The 18820-nt window shown below is 38.5% G+C and overlaps 1 protein-coding gene across 1 annotated transcript in view; it reads left to right on the plus strand.

The window, feature by feature from the left end:
- SNX9 (sorting nexin 9) overlaps positions 1-18578 on the plus strand; it is a 37109-nt gene extending 18531 nt beyond the window's left edge. The window contains exons 9-17 of the mRNA XM_026044388.1: positions 1978-2108; positions 3375-3478; positions 4249-4352; positions 6763-6840; positions 11924-12000; positions 13110-13199; positions 14606-14720; positions 15862-15953; positions 17491-18578. Coding sequence (XP_025900173.1) covers positions 1978-2108; positions 3375-3478; positions 4249-4352; positions 6763-6840; positions 11924-12000; positions 13110-13199; positions 14606-14720; positions 15862-15953; positions 17491-17538 — 839 coding nt within the window. The 3' untranslated portion in view covers positions 17539-18578. The remainder of the gene's footprint in view (positions 1-1977; positions 2109-3374; positions 3479-4248; positions 4353-6762; positions 6841-11923; positions 12001-13109; positions 13200-14605; positions 14721-15861; positions 15954-17490) is intronic.
- The last annotated feature ends 242 nt before the right edge of the window (positions 18579-18820 follow it).

The following is an 18820-nucleotide window of genomic DNA, read 5'->3' on the forward strand; positions in this document are numbered from 1 at the left end:
TAGTGTGTGTGTGCAGAGAAGATTGGATACTTGTGTAGGAGGAAAATGCATTACTTCAGGCTGTCTCCACTTGTGTGTTTTCTGATACGATTTTTTTACACAGTATTTAAGAAAATCAGACCCAAAAAAGCACAAAAGCTGGCATGTAGCCAGCCATGTGTCTGTGGGCATCACTAAAAATGCAGCAGCTCTGCTGTGTTTGAAGAAAGCTGAGCATTGATGCAAATGCTGGGATAAATGCCGAGGAAACTGAAAAGTGAGGAAGTGACTTCCTCCCTTTAGCTAGCCTCATAGTTAGAATTCACCAGTATTTTTACTTAAATGCGTGCGTATACACTGAAAATGTAATTGGAATACCCAGGGGGGTCTCCAAGTTTCATTGTAGCTGTATCATAAAAGACTGGAGTTTCACATCTCAATTAAACCTTGCTGGTGGATTTCTGTTTTGGATACTATGGGAGAAGCTGATCTGTTAGTCTCCTGCCAAGAAAAAAAAGCTAAAAAAAGCTTCTTTTTTTCCTTATTTTTTTCCCCCTTTTTTCTTTTATTTCCCTCCTCCCCTTCTCTCTTTTTGAAATGTTAGAAGCAGCTCCCTTTGAAAATGTTATCGCGTATCTTTGATTGTGTTTGGGAGGCTTCTTTCTGAAGCCTGTCTAGGAAGGTCTTTTAACTCTAAAGTCATGGGAAGGCAGAATTCCATGCAAATAGAGTGACTGTGCTCGGAGAAGGATCACAATTTTGCTGGTGGCCGTGTGCCTAGGGACGAGATTACAAGTTCTGAGTGTTCCTGTTGCCTTTCAGTCGCTGCTGCAGTTTCCGTATAGGTCAAGGGACAAGGTACAAGGGTGGGTTCTGCTCATTCCTGTACAGTATTTGTTTTGCTGGCTGAATTGCAGGGAGTGTGCAAACAGTGTCCCTGTTTCCAGGGAGTGTGCTCACGCCAACATCTAAGTTTGCATTGATTGTATATGGCAGCTTCCTACTTGCAATTAAAATAAAAAAGTGGGGAGGAGGTTCCCTGGTGGTTGGGGTTCTGGTCCTCCGAGATTCCCTCGGAGCTGCTGCCGCAGTAACTACCCAGTGGGGTTGTACTGGGAGAGTGGGTGTAGTCAGGGATTGCCTTCCACCCTGCTCTGGGAACAGCAAGGAATCTTTCTGTCATCTTCCAGACCCATCCTATTTACTGCACACTTTGGAAGTCCGTTGTAGTGCATGTCTTCTTGCATGCTTCTCTTGAAGACCTATTTTCTGCCAAAATTAGAAGATTCTTATAAATACAGYGGTTAAAACGGTACTGGTGGAAATGTTTCTTTTTATTACTTGCAGTAACAGTTTGTTAACTACAGAAGGAATCCGTTTTTGAGTCTTACTTGTATGCTCTTCAGTCTACACTTMTGATTTATTAAGTTTTTTCGTTATTTTTCTGACATTATTTACCTATAAAGAACTATATTTATGGGCGGCATTGCTTTCTTTGAATCTGTCGTTTGTGTTTGAGCAGAGTAGAGTTTTGGATGCTTTGTAAGCTAGGATAYGACGAATTGGTGGCTAGGACTTGATGGTCGCTTTCCCTAAGTCTTCTGTGCATCATCTTGCCCAAAGGACTAAGTAAACTGTACCCGTAAGACGTCTGCCTTCTGAGCCGCAGGTTTTCTCYTCCCCTGAAAGCAATACCTTGTTTTTCATCCAGATGTGCTCCTTTGCTTCCTATCCCCTGCAACTGATCTAAATTGCGTATGGAGGTTGGAGTGACTGTCTTTAAAAGGGGCAATTCTCTCTGCAGTAATCAGAAAACCCTTAAAGAACAGTATATTAATTCATTCTGATAATGTTCATTTAAATTCTGTACATGTTTTAATATCTCCCCAGATAAATCCCAGATTCTGTTTTGATTAAACAAAATATAAACCAAACCCCCGAGGCTAATCGAGTGGAAATGTAACTGTCCTTGTTCAATCCTTGTTCCATGTGTTCCAGGGCGCTTTGAAGAGGAGTTTATCAAAATGCGTATGGAGAGGCTGCAAGCCTGGATGACAAGGATGTGTCGCCATCCTGTTGTTTCAGAAAGTGAAGTTTTCCAGCAGTTTCTCAATTTCCGAGATGAAAAGGTAGGAAATRGTGTTCGTGCAAAAAGATGGGTCGCAAGGAATTGTTTCCCAAAACAATCTTTGCTTTCAGATAGGAATTCAGTTTTGTAGTCTACTGCTTTGCCTGTCCCCCAATAGGCAGTAATGAAGAGCCGCAAAATGCTGAATTTAGTAGATTTAACTCATTGATTAAAATGAGAAACAAACTTTCTGAAATGTTATTTGCTACCATAACAGAAGTGGGCCTCTTTAAAGCAATTTTGTTTTCAGTACTGTTTTGTGTACCATTTTCCTCCACTAAAGAAAGAAAAATTATAAGAATTCCTGGCTGTTGCTTTGATCCAGCTCAGCTGGTTTTGTTATACTACAGTACTCTGGTACAGCTTTGCTAGCTGTTGTCTTACCTGATAACTATCCCTCTTCAATTTTCCTGCTACACACCACTTTCCTGCATGATTTTCCAGAAGTTTAATATCTTCACCATCTGTATATATATTGGTATATTGKCTTGTCCATGATTAAGATCCTATCTATTTGGGTATCTAGTAGTGACGAAAGGACAAGAAAACTCTGTTTTCATCACACATACTCTTAACTACACACAGATTTGGCTTGAGAAATACACCGATCCTTGGAGGTTTTCAAGATCTGACTGAGGACCTTGGTTTGATCTCTTGGTTTGATCTGCTGAGCAGGWGTTTGGACCTCCTGAGGTCCCTCCYTACCTGAGTTTTCTGTAATCCTATAAGTAAGGGCTTAGTGGCATAGTAATAAACTATGGTCTGAGTGAGGTATTTGGATGGCCAAAGTTGTGTAACTCAACTAGCTAGTCAGTTGTTTGTAGGATCTAACTAACTTACAGGCTGATGTAAACAGAACTGATGTTGCAATACATCTGGAATTTTAACCTTTTCTTTTTAATTTCCACTAAGAATTTAATATGACTGTTGAGTAATAGTCTTATGATCTCCTGGACTAGCTTCTAATATCAGCCCTATCACATGTGTAAATAAAGCTGAATAAAATTGCCTTTCTGTATCTTTACAATATACAAGTAATTCACGAGAAGATTCTGTTCATTGTAGCATCTAGAAAACAAAGTGCACAAGAAAATGGGAGGGCAACTCTAAAACTTTGATTCCACTGAAACTATTTAAAACTAAAAGGCTTTAACTTGTAGACTCTTGCTTAGTTGTTCTAGAAGCTTCATTCACTGTTCAGGTCTGTATATTTAAAGGTGGATGAATACCAGTGGTCACATTTTTGTTTTGTTTTGTTTTCCTCAAGGAGTGGAAAACAGGAAAGAGGAAGGCAGAGAAAGATGAGACTGTCGGAGTTCTGATCTTTTCTACAATGGAACCAGAAGCTCCAGACTTGGACATGATAGAAATGTAAGGCAGTATTTTCTTGTTGCATGAATGTTATGCCTCCATATTGGCAATATAAACTAAATTAGAATTATAAAACTGAGTAACAAGGGGGCATGCATGTACGTTTTCGTAATWCTGAAGAGATACTTGCTAAAGTGGCTATGAATAATGGGCATCTTTTTGTGCAAGYTGCCAAGAGGGAAGAATCACCCAAGGGTATTGATATTACTGCACATGCAGTGCTATATTGATGGAAAGTTTTGGTACTGTCAAAGTATATTAATTTATGCATATACATTTCCATAGAGGAACTGGTCTGTTACATTTTATTCACTTACTTTAGACTTAAATGCRTATGTGGAACAATTTTGTTATTCATTGTTATGAATTTTTATTACTTCTGCAATTTTAACATTTACTTTTCTGTCAATGTGACATCCTTTTACATGTATTTAGTGCTCTAGGTATGCACTTGCTTCTTCTGTTGTTATATGAATCCATTGCAGGATATTTATTTAATAGCCTTGTTTAAGGAAAGTCACTATAGTAAGAGTGATWATCCTGGTTTACACATTTCCTAATAGATGAAAAATAGCGTGGTAAGTGCCTGGATCAGAAGAAGAAATTTCCCTGACATGGGAATTGGTAGMGATTTCCTGAAATTCACTCATTTCTGTGATTCTCAAACATAGTTGGCACTCCTAAATATTTCAGTTGTGTGTTTAGAGCTAGGCTAAACTAATAGATTTGTTTAAACTGGTTTTTGCTTTTACTTTTTCCAAATGCCACAGAGAACAGAAGTGTGATGCTGTGGGTAGGTTCACCAAAGCGATGGATGATGGTGTTAAAGAGCTCCTGACAGTGGGACAAGAGCACTGGAAACGGTGTACAGGACGTAAGTGATTGAGTAGTGATTTCTCTATACCTTTTTTCTTTTTTTTTTTAATATATGCAACTCAAGGCACATCTTAAAACTCAAGGAAATTCTAAATTGTCATGAGGTTTGTGTGCCCTTTGGTCTGTTTTCATTGTCTGAAAGTAGAGAGCGCACAACTCTTCACCTACCCTTTATTTTTCTCATGATGGATAACTTTTTCTTGTCTGTGTTTTAAAATCATTGAAGTTAAGTAGTTCTAATCATCCAGGTAAAAATCCTTGCTGGACCTGTTCTGATAATGCTTGTCATTCATCTAGACTTCAAAATGGGCAAAGTAATCTTCTTCATCAAATTATAAATGGTTACATTTTATTAACTCATTTTTTAGGATTCTTGCATGCCAGGAGGAATGATTTAAAGGTGAAACGAGACTTTATTTTAAATAAATAAATACATGAGAGAGAGAGAGAGAGAGATTTGAATCTAATTTATTCTTTAGCCCAATTCTTTTTCTCCTATCTTGTCTCTTCCTTCCTACAGATATTTAGGGTTGCAGAACTTCACACCAAGTCCCTATGTCTCTGCCTGGGCTCTAGCTTCCTAGTCCACAGCAGTGTTCAGTGTTTGTGGCCACCACAAGGCAGCTATTGAAAGGAAGCAGGTACTACAGCTGAAGATTATAATAATAAACAGTTTAGGGCAGGCTGTAGTGTCTGGCTCCCAAAGGCCTATCACACAAATCTCTTCAAATTTCATCTTTTTTTAAATTTGAAGTTTACCACTTCATATCATTGACGCTTCTGCTGCTAAGGTCAAAAACGGTCTAACCTGGAGTCTGCTCTGCCACAGGACTCTAATTTTGTATGGCTTTCATTTAGGTAGCAATTGAGACTGAGGAGAAAGCAGCAGATGGAGAAGGAGCAACATCCCTCAGAAACAACGTTCTGAATAGTGCTGCTGTGCAGTTTTGCAGAGCAAGGGAGATGAGAACTCCTCAAAAGCTGTCCCGTTAAACCTATGGTAGAAATGTAGTATTTTGTTTGCTACTAAAATGCAACACAGTCTCTCCATGAGGGAATGACATTAGTGCTTTGGGTGTGTAAAATTACTCTTCTAACAATTTATCACTATTAGCCAGTGTGAACGCAACAAATCAGATGTGATAATGACTTTGGTAGTCAATTATACATGTATGACATACCATATATATTTTACTCTCCCGTCGACACAAGTTCTAACTCCTAGYGAGTAGCTGAAATCACACAGGAAGTGCCAAAAAATAAGTTGATTCTGTTTCGTAATATTTAAAAGGACTGACAATCAAAACTTCTTAAATGCAAGTAAAGAAACACATTTTTCATAGGAGTTCCTGCTGGGGATGCTTATAACAGAGCTTTAGTATTCTAACACATACCTATTACTTAAAATATATCAGTTGTCATAAGAAGGAAAAAAAAATTCCCCCAAAAACATCTAACTTGTGGGCAAGAATTAGTTCCAACAAGATCAAAGAACTGACATAGGTTTCCTACCACGACCACATGAGGGTGCATCTGTAAACATCTAGATTGTTGTGCCAGAGGATATGAGGAGTTGAGTGCTSTTACATCCAGGGAACCCTCTGAATACAGGGTTTGAAAACAAACAAATTAAAACTGTTGGTTTTTTTTCCTCCTGCTAGTAAGAATAGGTTATAAAAGCTATTTTCACTTTTCAAATTGTGTTTTAGGCCTCTGGGGTRATGATATTAAAATAGATGTTTATTGAATACCTACTCATAAATCACAGCTTTTTTGATCTTAATAGGAGGAGGCAATTTATACAGACACTTTTGCTAAGACCAATTGTTATCTATAACCCAGATACTTCATCAGTTTTTATTCCCAGAAAATCTTGGTTTCTATTTTCTGTAAAAATAAAATTTGAGGAGTGGTTAGGTATTATAGACCTGTACAATAATCTCTTCTTTCAAATGTTAACGAGATTTCTTCTCCGCATCACTTCAGCATTTCTTTTTATTTTGGGGGGAGGAAATACAGGCTGCTCACAGTGGGGAAGATTTAAAAAAAAAAAAAAAAAAAAAAAGCCCACACTATATGTGTAGAGGGGCTGTAAGGTAGGAGTGTAGTGAGACTTCTGTAGCAGTCACCCACAGTCTCCCCAGCGTTGGCTTTTGAGAAGTCAGATTGCAATTGCTGTTCCCAGTTAGGAAACTTCTGTAGGGGAGGGGGTGAGAATGCGACTGTCTCACTAGAGGGAGAAAATACCCTACATGTGGGACTTAATTTTGTTTTTACTTTTTTTTTCTTTAATTATTTTTCAACGCCTTTTTCTGTCAAGTTCYGGAAATGCTGCAGGTTTAGTCACATTTACTCTTCTGTTTTTGTGCTTTTGTTTCCTTCTTTTCCCACCCCTTTCCTGCTTGCAGCACTACCCAAGGAATACCAGAAGATAGGAAAAGCACTGCAGAGCTTGGCACTGGTCTTCAGCACTAGTGGATACCAAGGTATTTCTTTATCCTCATTTGTGCTTTCCTTAACAAAAAAAAAATCAATTAGATTATGCTATTTTTTTTTGCCAAATATCTTTATGCTTTGCTCTTTGAATTTTAATATCTTTACCATGTCAGTCTGTTTCTGATAAAATATTACAGCCTACTTTTCCCATGTGTATTGCAAGGCCTGGGCTTTTTGATTATTTATTTTCTGTTCTGCAACCTTATTTACACTTACTGTACAGTTGTGTGTGGCTTGGGGAGGGGAGTAGGTGTTTGGTTTGATGTCATTCATTTATAATCTGGTCACTGGCCCGACTAACAAAATACACTGCAACATCTTCTCATGACTTATATGTCTATGTGACATCAAAGAGGTAGGGAAGAAAAAYGCAGTCTTGAAAATATCTACCACCCAAAACTGTTGTGTGACTTATGTGGAGTTGCTGTTTCATGAAATCAGGAGGGAAACCCTATTAAAGACTTTTATGTACCATTATTAGAGATGGAGGGCTCTTGGCTGGAGGGTGGCTTTTGTCATTCACCTTTTCTTCTCCTTTGAGAGCCCTAAAAGATTGGGACTTATGATGTTGGGTGTGAAAGCCAGAGGGAGGGGAAGGGAATCGATGCCATTTCTTTTTGTAGACTTCATGTTCTCCTAAAATGTAGTGTTTAAGCCAAACTTTCCCTGTATTGATATGCTAAATCCTGCTAATACACTTTCCAAGTAATTGGAAAGCATTTTCTATCAGGTCCATTTTCTCCAGAATCGTTAAGCCACATATTTCCCCCCAAGAGCTGGATTGCTCTGTTGCAAAACCTTCATTATTGCAGCACAGAGATTTCCTGAAGTCTTTTTGTCTTAGGCTATTTAGTTGACTGGCACTTACTTTACTTACTAATTGATCACTTTGTACTTTTAAAACTTATTTTTTGACCTGTAAGGCATGTATTAAAAAGCTAGTTTTGAACTTGGGGATCTCTGCTGCTTGGGTATACTCTCTGTAGCTTTTTCTCCCTCTCCTGTTCTGTATTTCACAGGATGAATGCTTATTTAAAACCAGAGGCAGTGTCTTGCCTAAACTTTACTTTTTTGGTGTGGGAGATGAGCAGAGGCATTGCATAGTTATTTATTGTTATCATGAGACAGAGAACTGTAAACCCTAGCCAAATAAAGTCTGTAGAAATAGTTCTTGGGAAAGGATRGAAAATTATTTGAACTATAACACACATCTTTTACTAGAGTAAAGGAAAACAGTATGACTTAAAACTAGGATGCAAATTGGCAATTTGGCCTCATAAAGGAAAGCTTCATTTTAAATTCCAGCATCTTTGAATGGTATGAAAACTAGATCCCAAGATCCCTGATGGCAAGGCAGGGATGTTGCTGTTGTACTGGGTTGCACCCCAGTGTACTGCGGAGGATAACGTCATCTTTCCCCCGATAGCCTCTTTCCTGATCYCATTTATTTTGCTCTTTTTAATTTCACTGGTAGAGCAGGGTATTTTGGTCAGAATTAAGAAGATATTGTTGGGGTTTTAAGTTTTTTAAAGTTCAGTTCCCAGAAGAGAGAACCAGTGAAGTTTGTCTTGCTTTAAATGTCTTTGTCACTGTTGCCCTCAGTCTGCTGCCCAGCTGCTCACATGCAATTTCCTTTGATGGCTGTTTCAAAGTTTGAGCAGGTTCTGTGCAAGACACATAAGCCATCTGGATGTGAACCAGTAGGATGCAGCTTTGCTGTTCTCGGTAGCTAAAGAAGGTACTGGACCTATTCCTCTGAATGGAGAAGTATTAGCAAGGTTCTTGCTAATGCAGAAATTCCTCGATGCCACCAAAAACAGTCTGTCTTTTTAATGCTGCCTTCTTACCCTAATGAATATATGTGTAATGAATGTCTACTGCCTTCTTTCTTCATTTCCAGTTTAAAAAGTCAAAGGCTACATCAGTTAAGAAGCACTTAACTGACCAATTTGTGCTATTTCTCTTGCACTGTGGAATGAGCCTTATCAATTAGTTGTCACCCACAGTGCAWATAAGAAGTCTGTGCCTACTTTTTACAAAAGCAAGAGTATATATAAAGCTATTAATGATGCATTCAGAGGTTTCCTTTTAGCTTAGTCATAGGCCTATGTATTGTCTGATCCCTTTTAAGAACATCATCTCTGAAAATAAGATTCATGTCCAAAAACATATTCCAGAATACAGCTGGAAATGGTCTTGCAGCGTGATGCCCCTTGCTTATCTTCCTGCAGAGAATGATGCTCTGAGGCTAACACAGCCTTAAATATCAGAACTTTCCTCTTGCRGTGCCAAATCTGGGCAAGTCTTTCTTCTATATTAAGAAAGTCATTTCTATGGTATGCCATTCAACCACAGTGAGATCTCCAAATTCTGCATCACCCTTTAGGAATTTTCTTAAGTAGTTACATATGAGTTTCACTRTCCTGCCAGTTAAAGATCTGTCCAGCAGACAGATCTTGACTTCCAAGGTGCTCGTGTGTGACGTGTGACCCTTCTGAGGTGCACTTTTCCCCAAGAAAGAATTACTTGCTACAAGAAACCTGTGCTACATCAACCTTCATCTCTTCCACACTCCTGCGTTTTGTTAAAATCTGCTTTGGAGTAAAACAAACAAACAAACAAAACCCACCTCCCCACCACAACTCTAAATAAAATCTTTTTGGCATAAAATTTCTGCAGCCTTGGTCATTAGGGGATTCAGGATGCCTGACATGTTCCTTCAGGTGAAAGCTGGTTGATAAATGGCAGTGGTTAAACTACTAGGAAGTCCTGCTGAACATCTCCAAAGGACTGCTCATATTTTCACATCTTCCTTCATCTGCCCATGACATATTTTCCCTGCAGACTGTCTGCTCATAGTTGAGTAAAAACAGCTGCAGAAGGTTATTGGTAATTTTGACTGGTCTTTTTAGGAGTGTCTTTAATCAAGGCTTTTAAGGCCACTCTGCTTCTTTTGAGGAGATAGGTAATGGACTGTGCCCTTGTTTTGGTGTAAATATATCAGCAGCATGTGGTGCTTTCTGTTTTTCTGTTGATGAAGAAGGCCTCAACGTCCCGGTGTGCACTTGCATTGGGAACTTGTGCCCAGCTCAGCTGCCTTTGCTTGGGATAAGCAGCCCAGGTCTCCTGAAGCTGAGGCYGCTGGAGATGTGGTCGAATCAGCAAAGTTTCCTTGGAGTTTCTACTAGTAGCAGAACATTCTGCAGAATAAGAATGAGTAGAAACTCTGAATGCACCTAGTGCCTTCTACCAGCTGGCTCTGTTGAGGGACTCTGCTGTCCCCTACATGAGGGAGAACTAAGTTGGAAGGACTTGTCTGGATTGTTTTGCAGCTCCAATCTGTGAAAGTCCCTTGGATGAGTTCTGCAGAGGCAGAAGGATTTTCTTTTCACTCAAATCTAAAACTTTTGCCCTCTTTTGCTCAGATAGGAAAAGTAATTTTTGCTTATATGGTGTTATAAAATGAGCAGCAGCACCTAGACCAGYGTGACTTGTGAATCTAATTGAAGTCATGTAATGTTTTGTTGTAAAATCTAGGAAATTATCGAAGAGGCGGTTAGTTTAAACGCAGAGTTACTCCTGAGCAGACTTGCAGGACCAGAGTGCTTAAATAATGTAAAATAATGTAATTGATCTTCCTGAGGCTTCTTACAGCAGCAAGATCCGTTTTGAATTATGTACATCTTAAGCTCACAAAGTCAATGAGACTTCATATTAAAACTTTATATTATTTTAGCCAGAAACAGGAGGAAAAGAGCCATTTCTTTAACAATGTATTTATTGCTAAACTCACTAGCACTTAGTTTCAGTAGCTCTTCATCAAAGTTTTCAGCTTTGAAATCAGTCTAAGGGAAAGTAAGAGCTGATCTTGATTACTCAATCATTATTCTGTATTCTTTAGAAGGATTTAATTTCAGCCTGACCTGTCTATTAAATCTCTAACACAGATAACTTCTTATGTGGTGGTAAAAGAAACCCTTTTAATATTTAAGTTAATGATTAATAGGTTTGATAATTGGAATTGAATTCCTGATTAATATGACCATAGATTAAAAAAAAGTTTGCAAAATATTATAACTGCTAGCTAATATCAACACGTTTGAAAGGATTGAAAAAAAAATCCTTGGACTAACATTTAAAATTTGCAAGTTATACCTTCCCCCCTTTCTACCTCCACTTGCTTTCCCTACTCTTGACTACCTGCTTTGGAAAAGCTGCCAAGCATGGAAAGAAACTGGTGTTTTTAGAAGGTGAACTCTCATGAAAAACCGAGAATGTAAGACTTGTTTTCATCTTTGCTCTGTGTAGCCATGTCCTGCTGATAATAGCTCTTGTGCTGTGGTCTAATTGGGATTTGTGGTGATGTTTGTGCTTCTAGCTGTAGTTGGAGGACTCTTGATCTATTTTATTTTACATAGTGACGAAGATGAGAAATGGTCTCTCAGAAAGTCTCTGAGTCTCAGAGATGGTCTCTGAAAGTATCATTTAAGAGTTGTCTGAAGTGACAGAAATCTTGTTGACAAGGAGAAAAAAGTTGGGCCCTTTTTTCTCTCCCTCTGGCCTTTTAATAAACATGGTCCAGGACAGTTGGGATGCTTGGGGTTATCATCACTGCTGCAGGGGCACAGTGGAGGATATACTGTTCCTTAGGTGTGGATGTTGCTTAAAGATTGGAATGGCAGGTGCCTCTGCAGCTTTRTTAGTATGTCCTTTAGTGGGGTATCCTCTAGTGTCCCCTTCATTGTCCCCTTCCCCCTCCCARTTCTGGTGGGCTTCCTGTTGTCCTGTGTGTGGGAATAACTATTTAAAGTATGTAGATTAATTAAATGTGGAAGCAAAAAGTGCTAGTACTAAAGTAGAGCAGTGTTTAATTGGCTCCTCTAGCTTTTCTTTTCTCCAAGATCTCTTTTTTATGCTATATTACRTCTCTTTTCCAAATTCTCTATTGTTTTGGGGCATAAAATGATGTATAGAGTTTTATTATTGTAAAATTAGTATCTTTTTTTTTAATTTGGATGGAATCATGACTTGTCTGTGATTTATTTTAATTTGAGCACTCATGTTTATTTTTAGGAGAATCTGAGCTCAATGTAGCAATAACAGAAGCAGGAAAAACCTATGAGGAAATCGCCAGTCTTGTAGCAGAACAGGTAGATACCTTGTAATGTATCAACTTGCACAGTGTGTGCAAACCTCTCTCCTGTTTGCGTCACTTCTGACTTTCCCTTTTTTCCTTTTCTATTAAAATATAATAAATGCTAGAGCTGCAGATGACTTCAGTGAAATTACTATTAATATTTTAAATGTACCTTCAACCTCTCTTTTCKGCTACACGTCAGTTTCTGGGAGGTGATAGAAAATGGGAAAGTATTTTTCTTAAATAAGAAGATGTATTTTCTGGTTTCTTAAATATTAAAAAGCTATTTCCTCTTTAAATGTCATTGTTTTTTCATGTCAGTGGGCCATCTTTAATAAGGATGCAACAGAGTGAGATTTGATCAMGGATTTGATTTCTCTCTTCTCCCTACTTTATTCAAATGTCCACAGAATCCTGGAGAGTGTCCTGCTCTTCATTGCACACTGACAGGCAATTGTCTGCTTCAATAACTTCAGTTTCTSTAATCCATCTTGAAGAATTTGTCTGTTGTCAAGTCATAAACTTGTGTTTACAGCCTGAAGTTATCCAAAACGAAGCATCCAAAACACAGAGTATCTTGATTTCAATGTTGAATCTGTAAATTATTTTTAAAATGACTTTCCAAATTGGCAAGTAAGGAGATGCATCTGTGCTCAGGCACATCTGTGTGTGATGAGATGGGAGCTTAATAGCCATTACTGTAGCTAGGAGCTCTRCTTCAGTGGAAATTAGAGACAAACCCCCTGACTTCATAGCCAATACTGAGTACCACAGACCCAGGGCATCTGCTCAGTGTCTTTCTCCAGAGAGCTTTTAATTTTTTTACAGGGTCTGTACTTGCCTACCCTTGTATTTTACAAATAATGGCAAGATTTTTTCCTCTGTGAGCACAGCCAGGCTTAATGCTTCATCTTGATGCTGTTCTCAGAATCCTTTAACTCTCCCCTTTACCTCGAGGTATTTTTTTTAAACAGGCAAACACCTGTTTAGATATGGAAAGCGTTGACAAGCAGTTGAATTTTTGTTTGGATTTTTTTTCTCTTTCTTCTCTGCCTTTTTTCTGCGTCTGTGATACTAATATGCCACAGAATTTTTTAATAATGTTGCATTTTTGTTTATTAGCCAAAGAAAGATCTTCACTTTCTGATGGAAACAAATCATGAATATAAGGGATTTCTTGGTTGCTTCCCGGACATCATAGGAGCTCATAAGGTAAGTGTGTGTGGGAAGAGGCCTTCCTTAGTAAGGAAGGCAATAGCAAGACCTACAGATCATAGAACAGAAGTGTGGGATGTTACTCTGCATGTGCACAGAAGCCTGGTTGCTGCTGCCAGTAGCATGCAAAGCTTCTGTGAAGATTTTGTTTGGTTTTTTTATTGTTTTAATTAAATACTTAGGAGAGGGAAAGAATTCATCTTAGACTTGAAAATAATACGGTTTGCTGCTGTAACAGAGCACTAGAAGCTCCAGAGTTTTCTTTGAGGCAACTTCACATCCCTAAATGGTGAATAGCAGTAGTATCGATTTACAACATTGATGAATTTCGTATGGACACTAAAGCATATCAATACGGCAGGAAAAAAGCCTGCATTTAAGTAGATGACTTACCAGTATGTACTGGTATGTATGTATCCAGCCATGCTCTGACCGTTTGTTTCTTTAATCCATAAAAATAGAGCAAGAGGGCTAAGTGAGCCAAAAAAGTGCTCTGTAACATAATTTAACCATTCTTAGTTTTGCGTGTTCTGTTTTTCTCTGTTTCTCATAGAATTGTCCACATGTTTATGAGACAGATATTACTTGCTTCAGAAGTTAAAATTTTGACTATTTATCAAGAACACAAGTGTTTTTCGACCACTTGGAATGTTAAATGTAAAATGAATGCTCTTGATTGCTACAAGACTAGCAAAGAGCTATAAAAACCATTTCTGGTTTATGGCTATTCCAGAAACGTAATTCTTCTGSATATTTAAGATACCCAACCCCACAGAATACTTGGAAAAAATAGTATAAAAAAATGCAGAAGAAATGTTTTTAATACCTGAAGTATCAGTCTATAGAAAGAGACATGTAGATTGTCTTGAATATGCATGTTACARAAAGGAAAGTGTGTTGCAAATATATTGTGAAGAGGGAAGGAGTTTTATTTGTTTTTTATTATTATTTTATTTTGTTGTTTGTTTTTAATTTTTGATCTGGGAGAACCCTTGGATCACAGATATCCCAGTGAATGGGGAGCCTTTTGGGAAAAGTATTTTGCCCACAAGCTGTAGAATGCACAAGTAGGATTCTGTGGATATTGGTAGATTGAGGCTTGTGGATGTCTATTATTTTACAGCCAATTATATTTTGAAAATCGTCCCTTTTTACGTCTTATAAATATCCCTGTTACTCTCTCCAGCAAACTCAAGTTTCTGACTGAGCTCGTGTCTTGTTTGTAAGTCACTTCTTGCAGGCTGTTTGCACTCTCAACAAACTTCAGGTGCAAATGCCAGAAGGCAGAATGAGCTGTTGTGTGTGTATAGTGTGCAAGCCCAAAATGTGGCTAGCAGCCTTGAGGATGCTAAATTCTTTAAATTAACTGCTTTTTTAATCTTTCTGTATTTTGGTTTCTACAGGGAGCAATAGAAAAAGTGAAGGAAAGCGACAAGTTAGTCGCGACCAGTAAAATCACGCCACAAGACAAGCAGAACATGGTGAAACGTGTGAGCACCATGGCCTATGCACTACAAGGTAAAACAGGCTAACTGACAATAGTGCAGACATCTCAAAGACAACTCTTAGGTAACAAACTTTGCTGTACCAGGAGCAACAGTGAGAGTTAGTTGTTTTTCCTTTTTTTAATTTTTTTTTATTTTCCACCCTTTGTGTTTTCCTCTAAAATTATAGGTATTTTACCTGTTATTATTTTCAGATCTCATAGTTTTTTATTTTGGAAACAGAATTTATAAAAAGAAAAAGAACAACCTCAGACAACTTTTTTTTTTTTTTTTTTTTTTTTTTCATTTTCAAATGTCATTGTCTCTCAAACAAAGAGCTTGGGCCCAGATGCAAGAAGCAGGTCAGCACTTGCACAAGTACTTTACTGATTCATGGCTTAGACAAAATCCAGCTGAGGTTTATAGTCTTGTGGATACAACTTGATTTACTGGATGTTTCTTGAATGTCACTCAGATTTTTGTTCTTTGTTGGAAATATTGCAAGCACAACATGTAGCACAGGGGACATGAACTGGGAAAGTAAGGAGCTAGGGTTTGTCCTGCAGGATGCAAAGTCTTTTCCTTAAAAAAAAAAAAAAAAACCCCTATGGGTATGTCAAAGGCAAAATATATATATATATATATATATATATATATATATATATATATATATATATATTTCTTACTGAAAAAGGGAAGGTTCTTACTGAAAAACTCAGTCAAGAATGGGTGCACGTTCATGTGCTACATGTGCTGCCTTTGAGCCAATTACTAGTATTTGTGCCTTGCAACTTAATGTCTTCCAAATCTGACTGCCTCAGCTAAATTTTCTTTGAAAAACTTGAGAAAAGTATTGCTACTTCAATAGGACAAAATCATGATGGTTTTCCTTGTTCAAATCATCTTACTCTTGAATACTACATCAATGTATGTACTTTATCCAAGAAGTGCCCACGTTTTGTCARTATGTAAAGGACACTCTATTGGTTTTGCAAACAGTTCCATCCTAGATGGGTGCTGTGAGCAGAAGGGGTTGTGCAAATGTGAAAATAGTAACTGCACTGAGAGGGCTGAGCGCTGAGCTTATTTACACAGTAACTAACCTGAGCTGAGTGAAACTGTTCTGAATTACAAACACTTCTCAAAAATAATTTGCCTTCTGGGTCTCATTACAGCTGAGATGAATCACTTCCACAGTAACCGGATTTATGACTACAACAGTGTCATTAGCCTGTATCTGGAGCAGCAGGCACAGTTCTATGAAACGGTAAGCTGCAACATTTCAGTGCCACTTCCTTGGCACGTGCTGCACGGCTGCATTCATGGCATAYGAAAGGCTGTCTGCACCTACTCAGCATTTTGTATGAGCCTGTCGTTGAGAGCAGGTATTTGAAGAGGAATTGTACGCGTTAAAAAGAAAAACAACTCCATCCTCCTGACAACAAAGGAGTTGAAATAACTTTTTCCTGTAGGTACTGTTTTGTGCTGTGACATTCTGTCGTATTAGACCTAAAAGCAGTTTTGAGAAATACTGTTGTTAATTGAAAGCATAAYTAGTACAGAGATCAGATCTGCACTCGCACATGAGGTGTGTCAAAGGAACATTGGTGCAAGTCCCCATCTTCTATCATAAAATCTGCCTCCTCACCATCCTAGTAACTTTTAAGATTTTCCAGCAACACAACTGACATTACATAACCCCATAAAATATTTAAAAAACCCCATTATATACCTTTTCCATTTGGTCTGAATTCATGATTTGAAAAATTCGTCCAATAGAGAAGAGGGTTATGAAAGCTGTATGTTGAACATCCGTGGAACAACTTATTTTTCTTGATTTTATTCCTTCTCCCTCTACATTCTAAAAGAGTGGAGTAGAACACTGTTAATAGGAATGAACGTGTGGCACCAAAAGGGACAGAGATTAGATTTTTATCTTCTTTAAAATATTCTAAAAGAAAATGACTACCTGATTCAAGATGGATCCTTTCTTGGGTGCTTGTGTTGTACACGAAGTTACGTTAGAAGAATGTCTGATGTCCCAGCATGTGCAGCAGCCACAGAGAATGCATACAGGCCCTCTGTGTAGTAACTGTGCTTCTGCTCCTGGATCAAGTAATCCCTTTCTAGGTTTTTTCCTTTGTGCTTTTGTTCCATGATTCTGCTAGAATGGATTATCTGAGTAGTGTTAGTGAAATGACATGAAGAAGGGCATAGTTTACACCTTGGATGAGATTTGGAGGGGGAGAAAAACGATCTGTCAGCTCAATTGTTTTCATGCCTGGATCTTTCAGGTATTGTGGACTAGAATATCTGTAGGAAAACATACGGAATCATTATGATGGTGAGTTGCAGCTTGAGGGACTCTGGTAGCATAAAGAACCACACCAAAGACATTGGAACATTTTTCAGTCCTTGCCAGTCAAGATGTKGATGAGCAGATGTTTCTCCTCAGCAGATAGGTGTCTGCCAAGACCAAGGCCATGCCTTRCTGCTGCCTAAGCAGTACTTTTGGTGACAGGGCTGACAGTTTTAAAAATCTGTTYGAGTCTGTGAAGAAAGTACCAACAGGTGAGGCTGAGGTGCGCTGACTGCGCGGGACTCCTGGCCTTGGGGACCTCATTGCATCTGCTGTTGATAGAGCCCCTGAAGGTGCCGTGCCGTCAGCAATCTGTGTGTCAGTGACGCAGAGGAAGCRCTCTTCCAGTTTCCTGAAGATGAGGGAATATTCTTTTAGTCTTTCAACCTGGACTCTTACCTCTGTATGCTTCCTGTGACTAACGGCCTCTGTTTGCTTGTTTCAGATTGCACAGAAGCTGAGGCAGGCACTCAGCCGCTTTCCCGTCATGTAGAGACTAAGGAGCAGCCAGCAGTGAAGAACAACTCCCAAGTGCTTTTCCGATTTGGGGGCAATGCCAATACAAACTGGTTAGCCTTTGCCAGCCAAAAATGAACCAAAAAAAAATCAGTTGCAAAAAAAAGAAATGATTTATGATGTTTACCTTATCAGCCTAAATCCATCAGATATTTAGGTTCTTTTTATCCTGAATGCTCTCCCCTTTGTATCGTTATTTAATAAAAGCAGCTAAATAATGCTGCCAGTTGTTGGGATCCAAATAATYAAATTAATGTGTTGCCATGGTCTACTTGTTGATTTGCGTCTATCAGATGTTCTTCCAAATACTCTTCATCGGAATTATGGTTTTTTTTTTTTTTTTAAGTGGGAAAGCAAACAAGCTTGAAAAACTGACTTTGTATTAATTCTCCTTGTATGCAGTTCAGCTCTCTGCTGGCAATTCTGTAGCYAGGAGGGGTTATATTCATGTATGTTTCTGGTGCATATTCATCATAATCTGAACAAACATTTTGTTTTAGAAGTTTTGCTTCCCATGCGCAGCCATGGCATACCATTCTCATTATGACTTCTGGTAAACACTTATTCACTTTTCCCTTCATGAGTAAAATCTTGTGTTCTTGTGGCCCAGAGCCACAGAGCTCGTGTCAGGCTCTCTCTCTTCCTCACTATGCACTGTGCAAAAGATAAGTACAAACAAGGAAAGAGCCATTCWGGAAGGTGTGAAAGACAAGTTTTCCCTACCASCATTTTGATCCCTCTAAATATTATRCCATAAGGCACTAGTGCTGTACAAGAGCAGCTTCCCTTTTATGGCTTCAGGAGTTYGGAGTTTTTCAGCAAAGGGGACACTAGGTCACATTGAACCCAAACTGGTAAAAGTACCGGAATTCCAGTTGAGCTCAAGTCTTCACAAAGCCATATGCTGTGCTATGGGCTTGGGCTTACGTTCTGTTAATTTCTAATGCAAACTGAAAGGTGACAGAGATACGGAATAATATCACTGGGTATCACACAAACCTCTCTGCTTTGTTTACCATATTTTAATGTGTGGCCCTTGATGTCATCTTCCTTCTTCCTATAATGTCATTTGAAGCCTAGGCTTAAAAATTAAAAAGCAAAAGAAACCAAAACAACTGTTCAAAGTGGGTACCAACTACAGTAATTCACTCAATGCCATAAGCAAGCTGAAAAGCCAAAATGCTGGTTTTGCTAAAGTATATCTAGCACATAAACATTTTAGCAAACCAACAAACAAACGGAAAGGCATTTTACCCACA

The sequence above is a fragment of the Nothoprocta perdicaria genome, unplaced genomic scaffold (assembly GCF_003342845.1).
Source record: "Nothoprocta perdicaria isolate Ctin4 unplaced genomic scaffold, notPer1 scaffold_36, whole genome shotgun sequence".
Taxonomy (NCBI): domain Eukaryota; kingdom Metazoa; phylum Chordata; class Aves; order Tinamiformes; family Tinamidae; genus Nothoprocta; species Nothoprocta perdicaria.